Consider the following 23707-nt stretch of genomic DNA (forward strand, 5'->3'; position numbering starts at 1 on the left):
AGTTCCCATGACACTCTAAGATACAACTCTTCTTTGTGTCTCCCAAGATGCAGATGAGTTCTCAAACAGCCAACTCATGCATGGCTCAAGGTTCTGAAAGAGCTATTAATATGATGTGTAGCATAAACCACATCTACTTGAGAGAAAATCATGCATAAACATGAGAAAGTATTCTTTTCTGGGACTGTTAATGAGAAAATAGGGAAACAGGCAATAGGGCTACTTTTCTATGATCCTTTTTTATATTCACTGCACAATGGACTTTCCCTTTTGCTATAGACAAACTTTAAGAGCACTTAATTTGGGTGAATCATATTCCAATAAATGGGGTTCTGTAAATAATTCAGACTAGATCAGACTGTCATGTAGATTGTCATTCTACAAGAAGTAGTCTTACTGAAATCTTTGTATATTTTCATAAAGATTAAAAAGAAAAGACTAGCTTTCTTAGACTTAGTTATGTGTAGTTATCAAGTCATAAATTACTAAGCTCTGGGGAACTTTCTAATCTTTATATGAGCAGTTTGGTATAATTGGAAATGGCATGGATTTTATAATCAAACATAAACATATCTGAGTTTGAATCATGATTTTCAGTTTTCCTTATCAATTTATCAACTGTAAAATAGGTATATAATTCTATTGGTTAGAATTATTATGCAAATTGAATAATAACATACATAGCCTCTGATATAACGCAGCCCTTTTGCAGTTGATTAAGAAAAGTTAATTCCTTTAATTTTTTAAGCTGTAATGATTTTGTTACTGGTAATCATAAAGCACTGCTATAAATTTAAGCAGGCATAAAAACAAATATCTTCTACTGTTATAAAAAAGAAAGACTTGCATTCTTCATCATACAAGATTAAAACAATTCTTTAAATGGAAGAGCTGAAATTTTATTTTTTTACTTTCTTTGAAATGAGTTAAAACTGGAAAAAAATTAGGTTTTACTCTTTGAATGCTTTTACTTGGAATCATAAACTCTAGTATGCAACATTTTATAGTTTTATTTGATCTATTTTGGACACAAAATTGATGACATGTCATGCTTAAAAGTAGAATTTGTGACATTTAAGGCTCTTAGTGATTAATACTTCAAACATAATAGCACATTGCAGGGAGCTATACAGAATTAGAAAGCAGCTAGTGCCAAGTTTAACACTTAATAACTCACCTTCAAAAAATATACTGAAAGCTTCTGATTCCAGTTATCCATTTAAGAATATATAAGAGGATACTCTTGCTGGTAACAACTAGAACAGCTCAATAAAATAATTTTTAAAATTGTTTGTTTTTTGAAGACATTGGAGACCTACCAAGACAGTATTTGAATGACCAAGATCCTAGACAGAAGCAAAGCCCAGAGAGATAAGTCTGACATTTGGTGCTGCTTTTGCTTTCAAAGCATTTGCAGATTTGTAATTGGTGGCTCAGAGGCTGAGAAACTTAGCAGAAAGCAGTGTTTGAAAAGTTGACAAACCACACAGATCTTTAGGTAAGAGCCAGGCGCCTCTGTCCTAAACTTCCTCCCGGAGTTTGCTCAGTTTCATGCCCATTGAGTCTAACCACCTCATCCTCTGCTGCCCTCTTCTCCTTTTATCTTCAATCTTTCCCTGCATCAGGGCCTTATACAATGAGTTGGCTGTTTGCATCACGTGGCCAAAGTATTGGAGCTTTAGCTTCAGCATCAGTTCTTCCAATGAATATTCAGGGTTGATTTACTTTAGGACTGACTGGTTTGATCTCTGTGCAATCCAAGGGACTCTCAAGAGTCTTCTCCAACACCACAGTTCAAAAGCATCAATTCTTCGGTGCTCAGTCTTTATGGTCCAACCCTCACATCTGTACATGACTACTAGAAAAACCACAGCTTTGACTATATGGACCTTTGTCAGCAAAGTGATGTCTTCGTTTTTTAATACGTTATCTAGGTTTGTCATAGCTTTCCTATCAAGGAGCAAGCATCTTAAATTCATGTCTGCAGTAACTGTCCACCGTGATTTTGAAAAGGAAAGGAGTATAACAAGAATATATATTGTCATCCTGCTTATTTAACTTATATCCAGAATACATTATGCAAAATGCTGGGCTGGATGACACACACACACAAGCTGGAATCAAGATTGCCAAGAGAAATAAAAAACAACCTCAGACAAGCAAATGATGCCACTCTAATGGTAGAAAGTGAAGAGGAACTAAACAGCCTCTTGATGAAGGTGAAAGAGGAGAGTGAAAAGGATGGCTTGAAACTCAACATTCAAAAAACTAAGATTATGGCATCTGGTCCCATCACTCCATGGCAAACAGAAGGAGAAAAAGTGGAAGCAGTGACAGATTTTATTTCCTTGGGCTCCAAAATCACTGTAGACACTGACTGGGCTAAGGTTACAAAGTTATCAGCGTCTGCTGAGGGGGTAGAGGTTTAAGCTGGGACTCCTGAAGGGCTACAGTCTTGATGTAAGTATAAAGTGGAAATACACTCTCAGACTGAGACTCAGCTTCAAATAAACTCAATTCCAGAATAGATTAAAATGTAGTTTAACCTTAACCTAACTATTACACTTGCCAGAAACAAAGTAAATTCTTTCTGGAGGAAAATAACGTCATACATAGTCTCAAATTATCACTAAACTTTTAAAATCTTACGCCAAAAATTCAATTTAAAAAAAGGTAAGAGTAAATAATCCCCAAACAACAGCAACAACCAAAAGGCTTACCAAAAAGGCAATAGTCTTGAGAAAAAGAGGAAAAATACACTAATAAAAGAGAAAAACAGAATAAATATAGTTAATACAAAGAAGGGCAAGAATGGTTGGATGAAAGAACATATAATAAGTCGGAGAAACAGAAAAGAAATAGTGTACCATTATTTATGTCATATGTCAACTAAATAATCCAATTATAGATAGACTGCCTTTTCTTTTTCTTGGTGGTTTCCTTTGCTGGGCAGAAACTTTTTGGTTTGACACAGTCCTGCTTATATATTTTAGCTTTCACTGCCTTTGCTTTTGGTGTCTTACTTAAAAAAATTACTGCCAAGACCATTGTCAAAGGGCTTTTTCTCAATGTTTTCTTCTAGGAGTTTTATGATTTCAGGTATTACATGTAACTCTATAACCCATTTTGAGCTGTTTTTTGAGTGGATCGAGTTCCATTCTTTTGCATGAGGCTATCCAGTTTTCCCATCACCATTTACTGAAGGGACTATCCTCTCCCCATTGTGTGTTTCTGGTGCCCCTGTCAAAGATTACTGCTGCTACTGCTAAGTCACTTCAGTCGTGTCTGCCTCTGTGCGACCCCATCCCTGGGATTCTCCAGGCAAGAACACTGGAGTGCGTTGCCATTTCCTTCTCCAATGCATAAAAGTGAAAAGTGAAAGTGAAGTCGTTCAATCATGTCTGACTCTTCGCGACCCCTTGGACTGCAGCCTACCAGACTCCTCCGTTCATGGGATTTTCCAGTCAAGACTACTGGAGTGGGGTGCCATTGCCTTCTCCGTGTCAAAGATTAGTCAACAGTATATGCATAGGTTTACTGCTAGGCTGTCTATTCTGTTCCATTGGTCTCTATGCCTGCTTTTATACCAGTACCATTAAAATATGGAATACAATGTAACCATTAAAGTAATGATATAGATCTATATTTACTTTATGGAAAACTGTCACTGTAACATTGTTGAATAAAAAAATTCTAGCTATAAATAAAAAGTTTAATATATAGACTTACATAGAGAAATACTTTAAAGGATGTTCATTTCTGCATAAGAAAATTCCAAGTGATTTTTTTACTTTTTGTTCTTTATATTTTATGGTATTATTTTTTTATATTATTATTTAGTCCTATAATTAAAACTTTTTATTTTCATCTAAGGGCTTCCTGAATCAATGATTTTGCTTACAAAGTATATTATCCTATATATTCATGAAATTTGGGTCCTGTTTCAGGTTATTATTTCTTGCAATTGGTATGTAAAAGCCATCTCTTACTAGTAACAACACATGATATCTCTTTAGTACTTCCTAGTTTACAAAGTACTTTCAATACAGTATCTGCATGGAGACTCAAAAACAATCTCAAAATGGATTAAAAACCTAAATATGACACCAGATACTATAAAACTCTTAGAGGAAAACATAGGCAAAATACTCTCGTGTAAATTGTGGCAATATTTTTTGGATCCATCTCATAAAGTGAAGAAAACAAAAGCAAAAATAAACAAGTGGGACCTAATTAAACTTAAAAACCTTTGCACAGCAAAGAAAACCATTCACAAAATAAAAAGGCTACCTAGTAAATGGAGAAAATATTTGCAAATGATATGACCAGTAAGGGGTTAATATTCATACATCCCCTGGATCACAGCCTGTGGTGATGATGGGGCTTGTGTAACTCGGTGACGCTATGAGCCATGCTGTGCAGGGCTATCCAGGACAAACAGGTCATAATGATGTTCTGATCAAATGTGTCCACTGGAGGAGGAAGTGGCAATCCACTCCAGTATTCTTGCCATGAGAACCCCATTAACAGTATGAAAGGCAAAAAGATACGACTCCTGAAGATGAGTACCCCCACTTGGAAGGTGTCCAGTATGGTACTGGGGAAGAACAGAGGGCAAATACTAATATAGCTCCAGAAAGAATGGAGGAGCTGGGCCAAACCAGAAGTGATGCTCAGTTGTGGATATGTCAGGTGGTGAAAGTAAAGTCTAGTGCTGTACAAAACAATACTGCATAGGAACCTGGAATGTTAGGTCCATGAATCAAGGTAAAAGGGACGTGGCCAAGCAGGAGATGGCAAGAGTGAACACTGACATTTTAGGAATCAGTGAACTAAAATGGACAGGAGTGGGCAAATTTAATTCATGTAAATATTATATCTATTATTGTGGGCAAGAATCCATTGGAAGAAATGGAGTAGCCTTCATAGTTAACAAAGAGTCTGAAATGCAGTACTTGGGTGAAATCTCAAAAAGGAGAGAATGATTTCTGTTCATTGCCAAGGCAAACATTATTCAATATCACAGTAATCCAAGTCTCTGCTCCAGCCACTGATGCCAAAGAAGCTGAAGCTGACAGTTCTATGAAGATCTACAAGACCTTCTAGAACTAACATCTAAAAAAAAGATGGCCTTTACATCATAGGGGATTGGAATGCAAAGTTAGGAAGTCAGGAGATATCCAGAGTAATAGGCCAATTTGGCCTTGGAGTACAAAATGAAGTAGGGCAAAGGCTTACAGAGTTCTGTCAAGGGAACATGCTGGTCATAGCAAACATCCTTTCCCAATAACCCAAGAGATGACTTTACACATGGACATCACTACATGGTCAATACCAAAATCAGATTATGTTCTTTGCAGCCGAAGATGGAGGAGCTCTATACTGTCAGCAAAAACAATACCTGATGCTGACTGTGGCTCAGACCATGAGTTCCTTATTGCAAAATTCAGGCTTAAACTGAAGAAAGTAGAGCAAACAACTAGGCTACTCAGTTATGACCTAAATCAAATCTCTTATGATTTTACAGTGAAAGTAACAGACTCAACAGATTAGATGTGGTAGACAGAGTGCTTGAAGAACTATGGACAGAGGTTCATAACATTGTACAGGAGACAGTGACCAAAAACATCCCAAAGGAAAAGAAAATGCAAGAAGGCAACGTGGTTGTCTGAGGATTTTTTTTTTTATAAATGCTGAAGCTTTTATTATAAATAAAAGTTTTTTTTTTAATATAAATAAAAGCTGAAGAATGAAGAGAAGCAAAAGGCAAGTGAGAAAGGGAAATATATACCCAACTGAATGCAGAGTTCCAGAGAACAGTGAGGAGAGAGAAAAAGGCCTTCTTACATGAACAATGCAAAGGAACAGAGGAAAACAAAAGAATGGAAAAGACTAGAGACCTCTTCAGGAAGACTAGAGATATCAACAGAACATTTCATGCAAGGCTGGGCATGATAAAGGATGGAAATGGTAAGGATCTAACAGGAGCAGGAGAGATTAAGAGGTGGGACGAATACACAGAACTACACAAAAAAAGTCTTAATGACCCAGATAACCACGTTGGTGTGGTCACTCACCTAGAGCCAGACATCCTGGAGTGAATGTCAAGTGGGCCTTAGAAAGCATTACTGCACACAAAGCTAGTGGAAGTGACAGAATTCCAGCTGAGCTATTTCAAATCCTAAACATGATGCTGTTAAAGTGTTGTACTCAGTATGTGTTTAAATTTGGAAAACTCAGCAGTGACCACAGGACTGGAAAAGATTAGTTTTCATTCTAATCCCACAGAAGGGCAATGCCAAAGAATGTTCAAATACTATACAATTACACTCATTTCACATGCTAGCAAGGTTAGCTCAAAATCCATCAAGCTTGCATTCAGCAGCACAAGTACTGAGAACTTCCAGATGTAGAAGTTGGGTGTCAAAGAGCCAGAAGAACCAGAGATCAAATTGGCAACATTTGCTGGATCATGGAGAAAGCAAGGGAATTCCAGAGCCTCAGTGACTACATTAAAGCCTTTGACTGTGTGGATCACAGCAAATTGTGGAAATTTCTTAAAGGGATGAATTTAGACTGCCTAAGAGTATCAGATCACCTTACATGTCTCCTGAGAAACTTGTATACAGGTCAGGAAGCAACAGTAGGAACCAGACATGGAACAATTGAGTGGTTCCAAATTGGGAAAGGAGTACCTCAAAGCTGTATATTGTCAGCTTTTTTGTTGTCACCTACTATCACCTATTTATTGTTTTTATTGTCACCTATTTATATAACTTACATGCAGAGTACATCATGTGAAATGCCAAGGTGGATGAATCACAAGTTGGAATCTAGATTGGTGGAAGAAATATCGACAGCCTTAGATCTGCAGATGATAGCACTCTAATGGCAGAAAGGAAGGAGGAACTAAAAAGCTTCTTGATGAAGGTGAAAGAGGAGAGTGAAAAAGCTGGCTTAAAAATCAACAGTAAAAAAACACAGTAAAAAACTAAGATCATAGCATTCAGTACCATCACTCCATGGCAAGCAGAAGGGGAAAAAGTGGAAGCAGTGACAGATTTTATGTTCCTGGGCTCTAAATCCCTATGGATGGCAACTGCAGTCATGAAACCGAAAGACGTTTCCTCCTTGGAAGGAAAACTATAAGAAGCCTAGACAGCATATTAAAAAGCAGAGACATCACTTTGCCAACAAAGGTCTGTATAGTCAAAGCTATGTTTTTTCCAGTGTTGTGTATGGATGTGAGAGTTGGACCTTTATGAAGGCTGAACACCAAAGAATTGATGTTTTTGAATTGTAGTGCTACAGAAGACTCTTGAGGGACTGCAAGGAGATCAAACCAGTCAACCTTAAAGTAAATCAACTCTGAATACTCATTGGAAAGACTGAGGCTGAAGCTGAAGCTCCAGTACTTTGACCACCTGATGGGAAAAGTGGACTGACTGGAAAAGATCCCGATGCTGGGAAAGACTGAAGGCCTGTGAAGTAGGGGGTGGCAGAGGATGAGATGGTTAGGTAGCATCATTGACTCAATGGACATGAAATTTAGCAAACTCTGGGAAATAGTGGAGGACACAGGAGCCTGTTGTGCTGCAGTCCATGGGGTCACAAAGAGTCAGACACGACTTTGCGACTGAATGACAGCAATAACATTCATTACATATAAAAAGCTCCTACGACTCAACATCAAAAACCCCCAAAATCTCGATTACAAAATAAGCAGAAGAATTGAATAGACAATTGCTACAAAAAGGATATGTAAATGGCCAACAGGCACATGAAAGGATTCTCAACATCACTAGTCATCAGGGCAATGCAAATCAAAACCACAATGAGATATCTCCTCATACCAGTCAGAACGGCTATCATCAAGAAGAACACAACAAATGTTGGTGAGGATGTGGAGAAATGGGAACCATCATACACTGTTGGTGAGAATGTAAATTGGTATAGTCACTGCGGAAAACAGTATGGGGTTTCCTCAAAAAACTAAAAACAGTACTACTAGCAATTCCACTCCTGGATATATATCCGAAAAACAAAAGCCACTAATTTGTAAAGATACATGCACTTCAATGTTTATAGCAGCATTATTTACAATTACCAAGGTATTAGATAAATAAATATATATATAAAACACATTTTCATGTGTGTTTCATATATATATATTCATATATATATATATATATATATAAGCATACTACTCAACCATAAATAAGAATGAAATTTTGCCATTTGAAGCACTATGGGTGGACTTGGAGGGCATCATGCTAAGTAAAATAAGTCAGAGGAAGACAAATACTGTATGTTATATAAAAGCTACAGCAAATTAGTGAATATAACAAAAGAAGCAGACTTAAGGAACAAACTAGTGGTTACCAGTTTGAAGAGGGAAGCAGGAGGGGCAGAGAGAAACAAGTGGTTATTATGGGATTGTATGAAGTCATCTGTGTGAAACTTAGAAATTGTAAAGTATTATAGAATTCAAAACCTCTTTTATTCAATTAAAAAAATCCAACGTATGGATAGGTACTATATTATTATCATCATTTACACATAAAACTCAAAAGTTACTGACTTTGAAGACAACTTATGACCCAAATTCCATATATCTTTTATATCTTGTATCTTCCAGGTATCTTCTTGTATCTTATATCTTGTATTTATATCATGTATCTTCCAGGTATCCATTATACCTTCCCATTACACCCTTCCTTAACATGATCTGGATATAACAAAGAGTAGAGTATACTTCCCAGAACTGAAAGAAAGCTGATATAGCTGAGAGTAGAGGGGCTGTAGATGCCACTTCAAGGAGTTAGAATTTATCCCAAAGGCAATGAGAAGATGCTAAAAGGTTTTAAATATGGAGGAGTGAAATTATAAATTATGATTATTTTGTCCAGGGGTCTGCAAACATATTTTGTAAAGCACCAGAAAGTAAATATTTTATGCTCTACAAGCCAGAGAGTCTCCTGCAACCACTCAACTCTGCCATCATAAAGCAGTCATACACATTACATAAGTAAGTTTGGCTATGTTTCAATACCACTTCATTTATGAAAATCTGAATTTGAATATCATGTATTTGAATATCATGTATTTTTAATATCATATATTTTAAAGTATATTGATACTATTTTTTTTTAATGATTTAAAACTGTAAAAAGCCATTTAGGGGCTAAATTTGCTTGGTAGGCCATAGCTTGCTGACCCCTAATTTAGAAGATGATCACTTAGGCTATGTGTAAAGTAGACAAAGAGGTCCTTTCTGGCTGATTTCATCAGGTCTAGTACTCACATACTGACTTTTTAATATTCAAGGTCTGCTCTATCATGCTATATGTCTTTTATCTCTCTACCACCAACAGATATGCTAATGCAAAAAGAACATTCTCAGATTAAGCATTACATTTTATTTGTGACCCCTTTGTGTTCAATGTAGTCATATTTTTATTCTTTAAGGATGAGATATCTTAGGGGTAGAAGGTAATGTATAGGTAGGAATAGTACTGTTTATTTTATAAATTTTTAAATCCAAAGAGGTAATAATTCTTAGTATATAGGCTAGATCATAATTTAAATAGTAATAATTGATTAGAAAACATGATAAATTCTTTAGACAGTTTCAAAGTGGAGCATCAAATGTATATGGTAGATTCATAAGCTTAAATGGAACTTTAAGGCCTTAATGCTCTCTTAAGGCTTTTAATGCTTCTTAAAGGCGGACCATGGGCTATAAATAAATAGTCACATATGAAGAATAAGGATGTAGCATTTTGTTTTTTTGGTTTTTTTTTTTTATTAGTTGGAGGCTAATTACTTCACAACATTTCAGTGGGTTTTGTCATACATTGATATGAATCAGCCATAGGGGATGTAGCATTTTGATTGTTCACTTTTACAAATAAAAAGGAAAGCAAAAGTATCTAATTTCCTTATTTTAGATTTTTATCTTTTACTAGTAAAAGTTCTCATGGGTTAAGGTTAGCCTATTAGTAGAAAGTCTGTTTGGCTTTAAACTAACATGGAGACTTTATATTGTTACTGCCTAAACTGAGACTAAATGCTGAAACATACATGATTTGAAAAGAAGTTTGTAAGATGGCTTTGATGAGTATGGGTGAGTGCTCTGTCATGTCTGACTCTTTGCAACCCCGTGGACTGTCGCCCACCAATTTGTATTGGTTAATACAAATTAACCAATTATGTATTGGTTAATAGTTAATGTAGCATAAATTACAGAACAGTATAATACTACATTGGGAAAGAAAGTTTATCAGACACTAAACATATAAATATTCATCTCTTTAGTTATTATCTTGGCTAGAAAGAAGACTGGGACTACAGACATAAAAAAATAAGGAAATAGGAAGAAAATCTACCTTTATTGCTGAGTAGTGGCAGAGGTGAGGAGGAAATAAAGTGACAAAGTCACTTGGGTCAGAAAATCTAAGAAGTGTTGTAATTAAATTTCTGACACTGTGATGTTTGAATGCATAGACTTTGGTGAAAATAATAAAATGTTCCCTTAATATACTAATATTCCTGATCAATGTGACCTTACAAAATACAGACAACCAACAGATAACAAAAGGTTCATACATTTGAAGTAATTAGATTTTTTTCCCATGATCAATGAATGCACAAAGTACAGTTTAATTGAGTGATGCAAAATTAGAATTTAAACAGCAAACTCATTTTAAAGACAAGATAAACTAATATCATGAACCCATATTAACATCTAAAGCATCAAAGCTTAAAGTACAAAATGTCTTCACTGTACAGAAGATTCAGATAAAAGAATCTTCTCGAAGTTTTTGTTGTTTTCAAGATTTTTTGACAACAGTGAAATTTCTATGGAGCAGAATGTGCTGAAAATCAGGAACCCCGCCTTTGTTTATCTGATCTCATTGTGGCAAAAGATCTTATAAAATAAGAACCTAAATCAGAGCACAAAGATGTGTAAGAAACTAGTCTATTTTACTGTTCCATAACTAATAAATTGAGGATTAAAGCATATTTGAACTTACATTCTCTTGGATCTACTTTGCACTGTGGTCACTTTAAAAATACTAGTGAGAACATTCAAACTTACTTCACACTAAAACCTAAGGGACAAACTGAGCACATTCAAGATCTCGGGGACATGTCTTGTCCTGTGTCCTGGTTTCTGAAGCTGTACTTCTATAGGGAATGGATTAGAAAGAAATTTAAGCTTGTTAGATACGAAGGTGTCATCCTCTCACATCAAAGTACACGAGGAGAGACATTCAAGAATTATAAATTCTTAGAAAACATAAAAAATCCTTGGGTCTGGCAAGGAAAATGTCAGCAAGTCAAAAGAGGCTAGATGGCTATTGACCAGTTTCATGAAGGCAAAGCTGCAAGCCAAGATGGAATAATGCTTTCCCACCATGTGTCGAAGGCACAAACGACACTAATCCTTTTTAATGGTCACAAAAGCTGACAACTTACTCAGCGTTAGAACTGAAGGCACAAAATCATCTCAAGGAATGACTCACCATAAACAGGTCACGAGCACCAATGTCAACAGCTAACAGAAATGCCTTTTCAAATCTTTGGTACCTGTAAGGAAGAAATGTTATATGCTGTGAACAAAACTATAGAAGAGGAGAGAGAAGTTTGTTTAATGTGCTTATATGCTATTGTTTTTGTTCTGATAAAAATATCCTCAAACAGTAGGGACTTCGCCTGCTGGGATCTTCCCTTTGTGAACTCTTATTGTACTTAGGAGGTGCTGATGGACACAGCCTGTGAAGGGGTTCAGTGTAACTGTCAAGGGCAAACATAACCAGATTAGGTGCTGCTAAATGTAGAGAAATGATAACTTAGGAAATACATTTTCTCATTATTTTTTCCTTTGTTGTATTTTGTTGTGTAAGAAGAAAGTAGGAGGATATGGACAATACAGCAGGATAAGAGCAATTAATAAATCACATAATTATATTTTATGTTTCTTAGGTAAAAGTTGAGAAGTCAAATGTTGCATTTTTACAAAACTCTCACATTTGTGATCTGGGGTTGTAAATGAAAATAATAAGTGGTTTCTAAGTATTTTTAAAAGGTATTACTTTCCTACTATTTCATCACAATCATACTATCTTTCCCTGAGGTATAACTGAGAATTTTCTTTGTGAGAACAAACTTTAGTTTACATTAATTACCTCTACAGAAAATTTAAAGCCCTGAGAGAAAAGCATGTCATGAACGTATAATTTGCACAGGATTTTGGAATGAAAGGTCATCTGTGCTGAAACTTACACAGATGTAACTATCAGTTTTTCTGACTCAAGAAACAAGCAGATATATAACCAAGTTGTTCTGTTCTATATTGTGAAATATGATGGTATAAAATATACTAAATTTTCAAATAAAATATAGCAGAAATGTGGAATATTATTAAGAGTATATAAAGTTTATTAGTGAAATAGCTAATATAATTAAAATTCAAACAAGGCTTATTATTATTCCATATGAACTGGTAGGCCAGAAACTAAAACACTTTGTAATTTCCATACTGTGTTTAATAGCTGTTCTCCCATCTACTCTCTGGTTCTTCTTACTAGTATCTCCAGTATTTGCTGAATCCTTTTCAACTATGGAAAATCAGAAGAAAATTGTGTAAAATTGTGTTCATTTTTGTTCCAGGAAAATGGCTGTCTCTATATATTCAGTGGGCGTGAGGTGTAATAGGAAAAGGACAGAAGATCAGCAAGTTGTACTATTACTACTATTCAAACATTTACTGCCATTTTGCATTTGCTCCCACCTACTACATTGAAACTTTTCTAGCAATAGTAATTATTCATCCTCTAAATTCAAACTTAAAGATAAGTTATCTTGTGTGCTTTTTTGGCCACATCTGACCCTATTAACTTCCCCTACTTGAAACCCTCTTTCTTTGCATTTGGAGATCCATTCTTGCATTTGGAGATTCATCTTTTGTTTTCTCAATTCTTAGATTTCACCTTCTTAGTCTCCTTTTTAAGTTAAGTTTTCTCTGCCTATTCCATGAAGGAGCAGGCAGTAACCTACTCAGATAGGGTTACTACCTCAGTAACCATAACTACTCCTATGGCATTGATACATCAAAGACACAAATCTCTAGTATCCATTTATTTCTGGAGCTCTAAACTCTTTCATTCCAGGTATCTCAAATTTAACATGTCTAATAGGTCCATTGACACACCAATTTGGCAACCATAGATGTGATTCATTGGAATTGGGAAATATGAAATTAAGGTGAGCAGCTTAGGAGGCACATTTCCTTCTAGGTAAGAGGTAATGATTCACATTATGATAAATGAACCGAAAAATCTGATAAATGAACCGTTGATCATTATGATAAATGATCAACCGAAAATACCAAACGGTGCTCCCAACTATACTGCTTATAAAATACATCTTAAAGTACAACGTAAGACTCTTAAAAAAAAAGAAAAGGAAATTTCCAAGGACAACACATTTTCAATAAAAAAAAAAAAAAACCAACTAACCAAAGTTCCTTGACTGAATCTAGAGTTAGGATCCATAACCAGAGATCAAAAATGGGGGGAAAGGGCAGAACTACTCTGGCCGTCACCCTCAGAAGACTGAGCCTTGACCAAGTCTTAAGGTAAAGGTGCTTAACTTGAGACTTCTGATTAAGCCAGGGGCTAAAATGATCCCAAGTTTTAAGTGCCCTTAACATCGACAGAAACAGTAAAAAGAAAATTCATGTCTGGATTAAAGCACTTTTGATACAAGTCACCAGAACTGCCATAAATTAAAACAAGTATGAGCTCACACTGAAACATTACTAAGTACAAAAGAAACAAGCTACTGTGATGGGAAATTAGAAAATAAACAACAGATTCACTTCTCCGTGGATTTCAGATGATTGAATTATTAAAGTTAGAATGTAAAACAGTTCAGCCTATTTAAAGAAATAATGATGGGGCCATGAAAATAAGCTTACAACAGAATATATTAATAATAAAAGTGTTACCCAGTGGAATTTTTAAGAAATAAAAATAGAACTTTTGGAAATGAAAAATTGAAGTTAAATAATTTGGTATAAAGAGAATTAGTGAAATAAAAGAGGCATAAGTAAGGAATTACACAAAATGTTAAAGAGACAAGAAAAAATTATAAAGGGAAGTTAGCAATACAGAGAACATGGAAGTTAGCAAAACAGAGAACATGGAAGAGTCTTAATATGTCTAATCAGGTAATTAAGGTAAATATGGACAATTTTCCAAAGCTGATAAATAATATGAATCAATAAACACAAGAGGGACAATATATATCAACCAGGATACACTGAAAAGAATCTATAATTATGCAAATATACAATGAAGATGCAGAACTCTAAAAAAGGTCTTAAAAAGCAAGAGAAAAGACAGGTCACCTACAAAGAAGATAACCTACGAACAGACTGACACCAGACCTCTCAATGACAGCGATGGGTGTAGAAGACAGTAGGGATGTATCTTCAAATGATAGAAAATAAGCATTTCTCTTGTGTAATGTAACAATGGAATTCTCAACAGGTAAAGCAAAATAAAGACACTTTAAGATACATAAAAACTGAAAGCATTCAACAGATCTTCAATAAAGGGACTTCTAGGGGACATAACTCAGGAAAAAAGGAAGATGATCCCAGAAAGAAGGTTTGAGAAGCAAGATGGAATAGCTTAAAAAAAAAGATTTGGTTAATAAAAACAGGCAGATAAATACACACAGACATACATGCACATACATGAATGTTTTGCTATTTTTAAGATCAGAAAACATTAATTAGATATGTCATATTAATCAGAAAAAAGTTATAGTGCTATGGTCCTTGCTTTTTGAATTGTCGAAAATAATTGATTTTGGTAACTATCACAACCAAATTACAAATGGCAATCATTAAAAGTTTGTATAAATGCTTAAACAGTAATATAGGTAGAGTGGGGTGAAGGGTGAGCAAATTGAAAAATAAGAAAATTCAAGAAGTATTAAAGAAAAGAACACTGGATCTACCCCAGTACACTGGTGAAAACAATGCCTGAGGGCCAATTGCCAGCAAACCCACAGTTAAAGTGTGGCCAAGAGAAGTGCCAGTCAAGCGTGTAATCTGAGGGCCCACACAACAGGGGAAAGGTGACGGCAGAGCACAGCCAGGGGTGAACATCTCCAGAGGGAGAGCACTAAGTGGCTTCTCTCCCAGTGGGAGTTCTCTAATCCCACCTACCTCACACCACAGATCAGAAAAGAGCTAAGAAACAGATCTGGGGACCTCTGCTCCAACAACCAGGGAGCAGACCCCACCCCTGACAAGGCAGTGATAACCAGAGAGTCTGTCTGATATGTCCTTTTATACATCAGTTTGGCAACCATATATATGATTAATTAGTTCAGGATGGGGAACACATGTACACCCATGGAGGATTCAAGTCAATGTTTGGCAAAACCAATACAATATTGTAAAGTAAAATAATAAATAAATTAATTTTTTAAAAAAGAGGAAAATAAAAAGAGAAATATGAAATTAAAGCGGACAGCTTAGGCAATACACTTCTTTCTAGGTGAGAGGTAATGATTCACATTCTGAGAAAATGAAAGAATTGGCTTTGGCATCTGGTAGCATGATCAACCAAAAATATCTAAGAGTGCTCCCAACTAGACTGCTTATAAATATACCTTAAAACACAACACAGAACTCTTTGAAAAAAAAGTTTCCAAGAATACCACACTCTCAGTTACAAAATACTAACTAACCAAAGTTCCTTGATTGACACTAGAGTAATGCTCCCTGAGCAGAGAGCAAAAGAGGGAAAAAAGGCAGAACTAGTCTGAGCCATACCCTCAGAAGACTGAGCCTTGAACAAGTCACAAGATAAAGGTGCTTAGCCTGAGACTTCTGATTAAGCCAGGGGCTAAAATGATTGCAGGTTTTAAGTGCCCTTAACATTGACAAACAATAAAAAGAAAATTCATCTTTGGATTAAAACAATTTTAACAGAAGCCACCAGAATTGCCATAACTTAAAACAAGTACAAGTTCACAATGAAACATCACCAAATACAAAAGAAAACAAGCTACTATAATGGAAAATTAGAAGATAAACAACAGATTTACTTCTCCCCGGATTTCAGATAATTGAGTTATTAAAGTTAGAATATAAAATAAATCAGCATAAGATATTTAAAAAATAATGATGGAACAATGAAAAAAAGCATACAACAGGATATACTAATAAAACATTATCAGGTAGACATTTGAAGAAATAAATAGAACTTCTGGAAATGAAAAACTGAAGTTAAATATTTCAGCACAAAGAGAGAACTAATGAAGTAAAAGAGGCATAAATAAAGAATTACATAGAATGGTATACAGAGAGACGAGAGAAAAACATAAAGTAAGTTTAGCAATGTAGAGAACATGGAAGAGTCTAGCATGTCTAATCAGGTAATTAAAGGCAGAGAATATTCCAGAGCTGATAAATGATATGAATCAATAAACACAAGAGGGACAGTATATACCAAGCTGGATACATTGAAAAGAATCTATAATTATGCACATCTATAGCAAGAGATGCAGAACTCCAAAAATAAAAAGATCTTAAAAAGCCAGAGAGAAGAGAGATCACTACAAACGAGATAACCTACAAACAGACTGACACCAGGCCTCTCAATGGCGACAGTGGGACACAGAAGACAGTAGGGGCAAGCAGTAAAATCAGTAAAGAAAGAGAGGTCTTAAACAACATAATTACACAGCTGGATTTATTAGATATACAGAGCTTGTTACTCATTAATTAGTAAATACACATCTTTCTCAAAATACATGGAATCCTCACAAAATTATGTTAGTAAATAAAAAAGCATGTCTCAATACACTGTAAGGAATACTATATATAATGAATCTATTAGCAATGCAGTTTTTGATAAAAAGATAAGCAATAAATTTCATACACATTTAGAAATTAAAGTCATTAATCAAAGAAAAATTATTAATTTTAAAACACTTAGAAATAAAAACTTAAGCAAACGAGACAATTGAAGAGAAATTTGCAGCCTTAAGTGCTTATATTAGGTAAAGAAGAAAGGTTAATGATTGATGAGCTAAATATCCCATTTAATAATTTAGATAAAAACAGAATAAAGGCAAATAGAAAGGGGAAAAATGGAAGCAGTGTCAGATTTTATATTGCTGGGTTCCCAAATCACTGTAGACAGTGACTGTAGCCATGTACTCTTTGGAAGAAAAGCTATGACAAATCTAGACAGTGTATTTAAAAGCAGAGACATTAAAAAACAAAGCACAGACATCACTTTGCCGACAAAGCTCTGTATAGTCAAAGCTATGGTTTATCCAGTATTCATGTACAGATATGAGAGCTGGACCATAAAGAAGGTAGAGCAACGAAGAATTGATGCTTACCAATTGTGGTGCTAGAGAAAATTCTTGTGGTGCTAGAGAACTCCAAGTCCCCTGGACTACAAGAAGATCCAACCAGTCCACCCTAAAGGAAATCAGTCCTGAATATTCATTGGAAGGACTGATGTTGAAGCTGAAACTCCAATACTTTGGCCACCTGATGTGAAGAGCTGATTCATTTGAAAAGACCCTAATGCTGGAACAGATTGAAGGTGGGAGGAGAAGGGGACAACAGAGGATGAGATGGTTGGATGGCATCACCGACTCAATGGACATGAGTTTGAGTAAACTCCGTGGACAGGGAGTGATGGACAGGGAGGCCTGGCGTGCTGCAGTCCATGGGGTCGTAAAGAGTTGGACATGACTGAGCGACTGAACTGAACTGATAACATATGTAGGTAATATATGTGGCAACTATATATAAAGAATGGGGTAAGGATGGTAAATGAACCAGTTGAGATCTAAGATTTCTGCATTTTACATGAAATAGTACTATATTAATTTGAAGTAGACTATGGAACATTCAGTTCAGTTCAGTTCAGTCGCTCAGTCGTGTCCAACTCTTTGCGACCCCATGGACTGCAGCATGCCAGGCCTCCCTGTCCATCACCAACTCCCGGAGTTTACTCAAACTCATGCCCATCAAGTCGGTGATGCCATCCAGCCATCTCATCCTCTGTCGTCCCCTTCTCCTCCTGCCCTCAATCCCTCCCAGCATCAGGGTCTTTTCCAATGAGTCAACTCTTCACATGAGGTGGCCAAAGTATTGGAGTTTCAGCTTCAGCATCAGTCCTTCCAGTGAACACCCAGGACTGATCTCCTTCAGGATGGACTGGATGGATCTCCTTGCAGTCTAAGGGACTCTCAAGAGTCTTCTCCAACACCACAGTTCAAAAGCATCAATTCTTCGGTGCTCAGCTTTCTTTATAGTCCAACTCCCACATCCATACTAACTGTTGGAAAAACCATAACTTTGACTAGATGGACCTTTGTTGGCAAAGTAGTGTCTCTGCTTTTTAATATGCAGTCTGCTTTTTAATATGCAGTCTGGGTGGGTCATAGCTTTTCTTCCGAGGAACAAGTGTCTTTTAATTTCATGGCTGCATAATGTGAAGAGATATAGCTAAAAAAGCTTATAGATAAAACAAAATTCTGGAAAATACTCAAATAATCAAAAGAAATGAAAAGAGGAACAAATATTAGAAGAGATAAACAGAAAAAAAAATGGTAGATTGACTTTCAACCGCATATATAAGTATGTAATTATTAATGGGTCAAACACTCCAATAAAAAAAAAAGATTGCTAGAATGGGTAAAAAAGGAAAACTCAATTATATGCTAGTTTACAAGAAATCTACTATACAGACACAGTGGACAGTAAATGGATGGAAAACAATGCTAGAATGATTAAAATTACTAGATAAAATAGACTTCAAAACAAAAACAAGGAGGCATAACAGGAAGACATTAACAGTCATAAATGGGCTTCCTTGGTTGTCCAGTGGTTAAGAGTAAGCCTTGCAATGCAGGTTACTGGTTTGGACCAGAATGAACACTGGTTCAATCATTGGCCCAGGAAAATCCCACATGCTGCAGAGCAACTAAGCCTTGGCCCCACAATGACTGTGCCTGTGCACCACAATTACTGAAGTCTGTATACATGCTCTGAAATAAGAGAAGCCACCAACAATGAGAAACCCCATACATTCCAAGTATAGAGTAGCCTCCATTCACCGCAACTAGAGAAAGCCCTTGTGTAGCAATGAAGAACCAGCACAGCCAAATGTAACTAAAAAAAAAAAAAAAGTTATATATAAAACATGGTAATTGTCTCTAGGGTTAATTGCAGTTGCTTCCTGCCTCTTTGGAGATTCCAAGATCAGAAGGTAGGTCTGACCCAGACTCCTAGCAGATTACTGTTTCTGTCATGGATCCTGGAGCATGTGAGATTTTGTGTGTGCCATTTAAGAGTGATGTTACTTTTTTGCTTGAATATATTTTTCCATCCTTTCACTTTCAACCTATTTGTGTCTTTGAGTCTAAAGTGAGACTCTTCTAGACAACATATAGTTGGGTCGTGTTTTTTCCTACTCTTTAAATCTCTGTACTTTAATTGGTGGGATTGATGTATTTTCATTTAGAGTGATTACTGATAAGGAAGTTTAGTTCTGTCATTTTACTGTATTCTACATCTATCTTTTTGTTCCATAATTCCTGCAATACTGTCTTCTTTTCCATATGGTTGATTTTGTCTAGTGTACCATTTTGATCCTTCTCTTTCCTCTTTTGTATTTATTTTAGTTATTTCATTAGTGGTTACTCTAAAGATTATAATATCTTAATTTTATAAAAATGTATGTTTAAATGATACCAACTTTATAGCATACAATACTTTGCTTCTATATATAGCTCTATCCTCTCCTTTTTTTATTATTGTCAGAAAATATCTTTAAACACTGTGTGCCCATTAACAGATTTACAATTCTTGTTGTATGCATTGTTTTTAAAATCAAATGGGGGAAAAAAGAGTTACAAACCAAAAATATAATAATACTGGATTTTTTTATTTACCTACATAGTTATCTTTCCTTGTCTTGTTTATTTATTCCAAGAGCTTTGAATTACTGTCCTTTAGCCTGACAGACTCTCTTTAGTATTTCTATAAGGAAGGTCAACTAGCAGTGAACGTCCTCAGTTTTTATCTGGGAATATCTTACTTTACCTTCATTTTTTAAAGGATAGTTTTGCCAGGTGGAGAATTCTTGGTTGACTCTTTTCTTAAGATCTTTAAAATGTTATCCTGCTACCTTCTGTCTTACATGGTTTCTAATGAAAAGTCAGCTGTTACTCTTATTGAAGAGCTCTTCTACAAGACCAGCTGCTTTTTGCTTGCTGCTTTTAAGACTGTCTTTATTTTTTGACATTTTGATTTTGCATGTTTTGATGTGAATCTCTTTGAGTTGATTCTACTTGAATTTCATTGTGTTTTTTGGATATGTAGATTTCTGCCTTTAGTAAAAATTTTCTTTCCTTCTAAGACTCCCATAATGGATACTCTTGAAAGCAACCCACCTGCCCCTCAGATTCTGTTCATTTTTCTTTCTTTTTCCTCTCTGCTTCTCTGATTTGATAATTTTAATTGTCCTATTCTCTGATTATGTCTTTTGCCTGCTCAAATCTGCTGTTGAGCCCATATAGTGGATTTTTGATTCTGGCTATTATACCATTTAAGCTCCAGATTTTCTATTCGGTTTCTTTTAATTATTTCAATCTCTATTGATATTCTCTATCTGGTAAGACATTACTCTTCTGATCTCCTTGACATCTGTTACTTCTCTAAGCTTATATGAGATAGCTAACTTAAACTCTGATTCTAGGAAGCCCAATGTTTGTGCTTCCCATGCTATTTTTCCCCTGTGCATGGGCCACACTTTCCTGCTTTTTTATATGCCTTTTAATTTTTGTTGGAATTAATATGTTTTGAATATAATACAGTGATAACTTTGGAAATAAAATTATTCCAGGTTTTACTGTTGTTGCTTTTGAGGGAAGTCATCCACTTGTCTAGTGATATTCTCAAAGCCCATATTTGTTGTCATATGTGATCACTGAAATCTGTTTCATTACCTCAGCAATCAGCCAAATATTTTTAACATCCTGACAGACTGATGTGACAGGTTCTTTTAAAAAATTCTGAAGCAACAAACAAGCAATCCTCTCAGTCTTTGTAGATTGGATCTGAGCTAAGGCACACTGTCACTACTTAGCCAGTGTACCTATGTACAGCTCAGCCTCAGAAGTTCATTCATGCTTGTGCAGAGCCCAAAACTGCTCCAGCGTTTTAACTCTGGGGTTCTTTCAGGTTTTTTATGAGCAAGCATCCAGATCTGGGCACATGTGTGGAGCCCCTGGTTTCCTGGCATATGAGGTAGTCCTTTGAGGACTTTATTTCCCTTATATTTAAAATGGAAAACTAAAAAGGACCCACCGTATAGCGCAGGGGACTCTGCTCAATGCTGTACGGCAGCTTGGATGAGAAGGTCTGCAGCAGAATGGATACGTGTCTGTGTGCGGCTGAGTCACTCTGCTACGCACCTGAAGCTATCACAACACTGTAAGTCGGCTGTATTCCAACATAAACTAAAAAGTCAAGTTACAAAAAAGAACTTAATTCGTCCCCAAATCTTCCTTTTAGCCTTCTCTTTCTCAGGTCTTTCTGTCGATCCACTGCTTTACCCACTCTTCATCTGTTGCCTAAGAGACAGCTATGCATATTATGTCTTGAAATGCTTTTGATGTACACAAATGCTTTTGCCAAACATGTTGTTCCAGTCTGAAGGAGGTGGAATAAAACCAAGTGTCTACAATGGCCCCTTTGGAAATGACAAGACCAAATTCATGACCAGTCTTTGAGGTAGAAGTCCATTGTTGACCTCTGGCAGCTAGCTGACACCAGAAATGGTGACCGCTGTCCCCATGGCCACTGTCATACTAGGGAATGGGGGATGCAGACAGGTAAACAAAAACGCAGCAATGTTTCCTTACCGAGTTAGTGGTCTCTGTCCTTATTAAGCATGTCCCTGATTACTGCAAGTTTTAAAAAATATGATCCTAGAGTTTTTTTAAAAGTTAATTTTCTCAGTTTTTGTTTGCGTAGTGTTTGCTTCATTGGAGGGACTGATTCTTGGAGCTCTACTCTGATGTTTTCATGGTGTCTCTCCCACTTCTATTTTTAGGACCCAATGTGGCATTCATGAGAATATCATTCTGAGATCTCCTACTGAAGGGAATGTAACTGACAGCCCCAGCTGTTCAATTTCGAAATCTGTTGTTGTGTTTTTGTGTTAATGCTACACTTTCCACAAGTTCCTCTGAGGCAATAAATGAGGGCACTGAGGGATACTAAGGCAGTTCTGTTCCTGACTGACATCAGACTGTTAGAGTGGGCAATATTGGCTTGAGGACTCCTGATAGATGAGCCCAACCTTTCTTTGAATTGTTCTGTGGTGTGCTGGAATGGGGGTGGAGACTGTGAATGGGCAGTGGTTAGTAAGTAGACAGTAACATAGGTTGACTACTACTAAGTTGTATTAATGTCCTAAGGAAGAATAATCAGAGACTGAGTGTTCTTTATAGTTAATGGCTAAGTGTGACAGCCAGAAAGCCACTCTGGTAGCTTACTTGTTGTTGTTATTGTTCAGTCACTAAGTTGTGTCCAACTCTTTCTGACCCCACGAACCACAGCACACCAGGCTTCTCTGTACTTCACTATCTCCTGGAGTTTGTTCAAATTCACATCCATTGAGTCAGTGATGCTATGTAACCATTTCATTCTCTGCCAAGCTCTTCTCCTTTTGCCTTCAATCTTTCACAGCATCAAGATCTATTCCAATGATTGACTCTTTGCATTAGGAGGACAAAGTATTGGAGCTTCAGCATCAGTCCTTTCAATGAATATTCAGGGTTAATTTCCTTTAGGATTGACTGATTTGATCTCTTTGCTGTCCAAAGGACTCTCAAGCACCAAATTGGAAATCATAAATTCTTTGGCACTCAGACTTCTTTATTGTCCAACTCTCACATCCATACGTGACTACTGGAAAAACCACTGCTTTTGACCACACAGAACTTTGTCAGCAAAGGGATGTCTCTGTTTTTTAATATGCTGTCTAGGTTTGTCATAGCTTTTCGTCCAAGGAGCAAGCGTCAAGAGGGTCTTTAGTTCCCCTTCACTTTCTGCCATTAGAGAGGTATCATATCCACATCTGAGGTGGTTATTTCTCCCAGCAATCTTGATTCCAGCTTGTGATTCATCCAGCACAGAATTTCGCATGATGTACTCTGCATATAAGTTAAATGAACAGGGTGAAAATACACTGCTTTCTGAAACTCCCTTCCCAATTCTGAACCAGTCCGTTGTTTCATGTAAGGTTCTTTTTGACTGCATACAGGTTTCTCAGGAGACAGGTAAGGTGGTCTAGTATTTCCATCTCTTCAAGAATTTTCCACAGTTTGTTGTGCTCCATACAGTCAAAGGCTTTAGTATAGTCAATGGAGCTGAAGTAGATGTTTTTTCTAAAATCCCCTTGCTTTTTCCATGCTCCAACGAATGTTGGCAATTTGATCTCTGGTTCCTCTGCCTTTTCTAAACCCGGCTTGTACATCTGGAAGTTCTTGGTTCACATACTGCTGAAGCCTAGCTTGAAGGATATTAGGCAGAACCTTACTAGCATGTGAAATAAGTGCAACTGTACAATAGTTTGAACATTCTTTG

The 23707-nt window shown here is 36.2% G+C and overlaps 1 protein-coding gene across 5 annotated transcripts in view; it reads right to left on the minus strand.

The window, feature by feature from the left end:
* The window catches only part of LOC122441822 (WD repeat containing planar cell polarity effector), a 269354-nt gene that overhangs the window by 41119 nt on the left and 204528 nt on the right, over positions 1 to 23707 (minus strand). For all 5 annotated transcript variants that reach the window (XM_043468866.1, XM_043468868.1, XM_043468869.1 and 2 more), the window contains one exon: positions 11529 to 11592. In XM_043468866.1, the coding sequence (XP_043324801.1) occupies positions 11529 to 11592 (64 nt within the window). The remainder of the gene's footprint in view (positions 1 to 11528; positions 11593 to 23707) is intronic.

The sequence above is a fragment of the Cervus canadensis genome, chromosome 5, assembly GCF_019320065.1.
Source record: "Cervus canadensis isolate Bull #8, Minnesota chromosome 5, ASM1932006v1, whole genome shotgun sequence".
NCBI classification, from domain to species: Eukaryota; Metazoa; Chordata; class Mammalia; order Artiodactyla; family Cervidae; genus Cervus; species Cervus canadensis.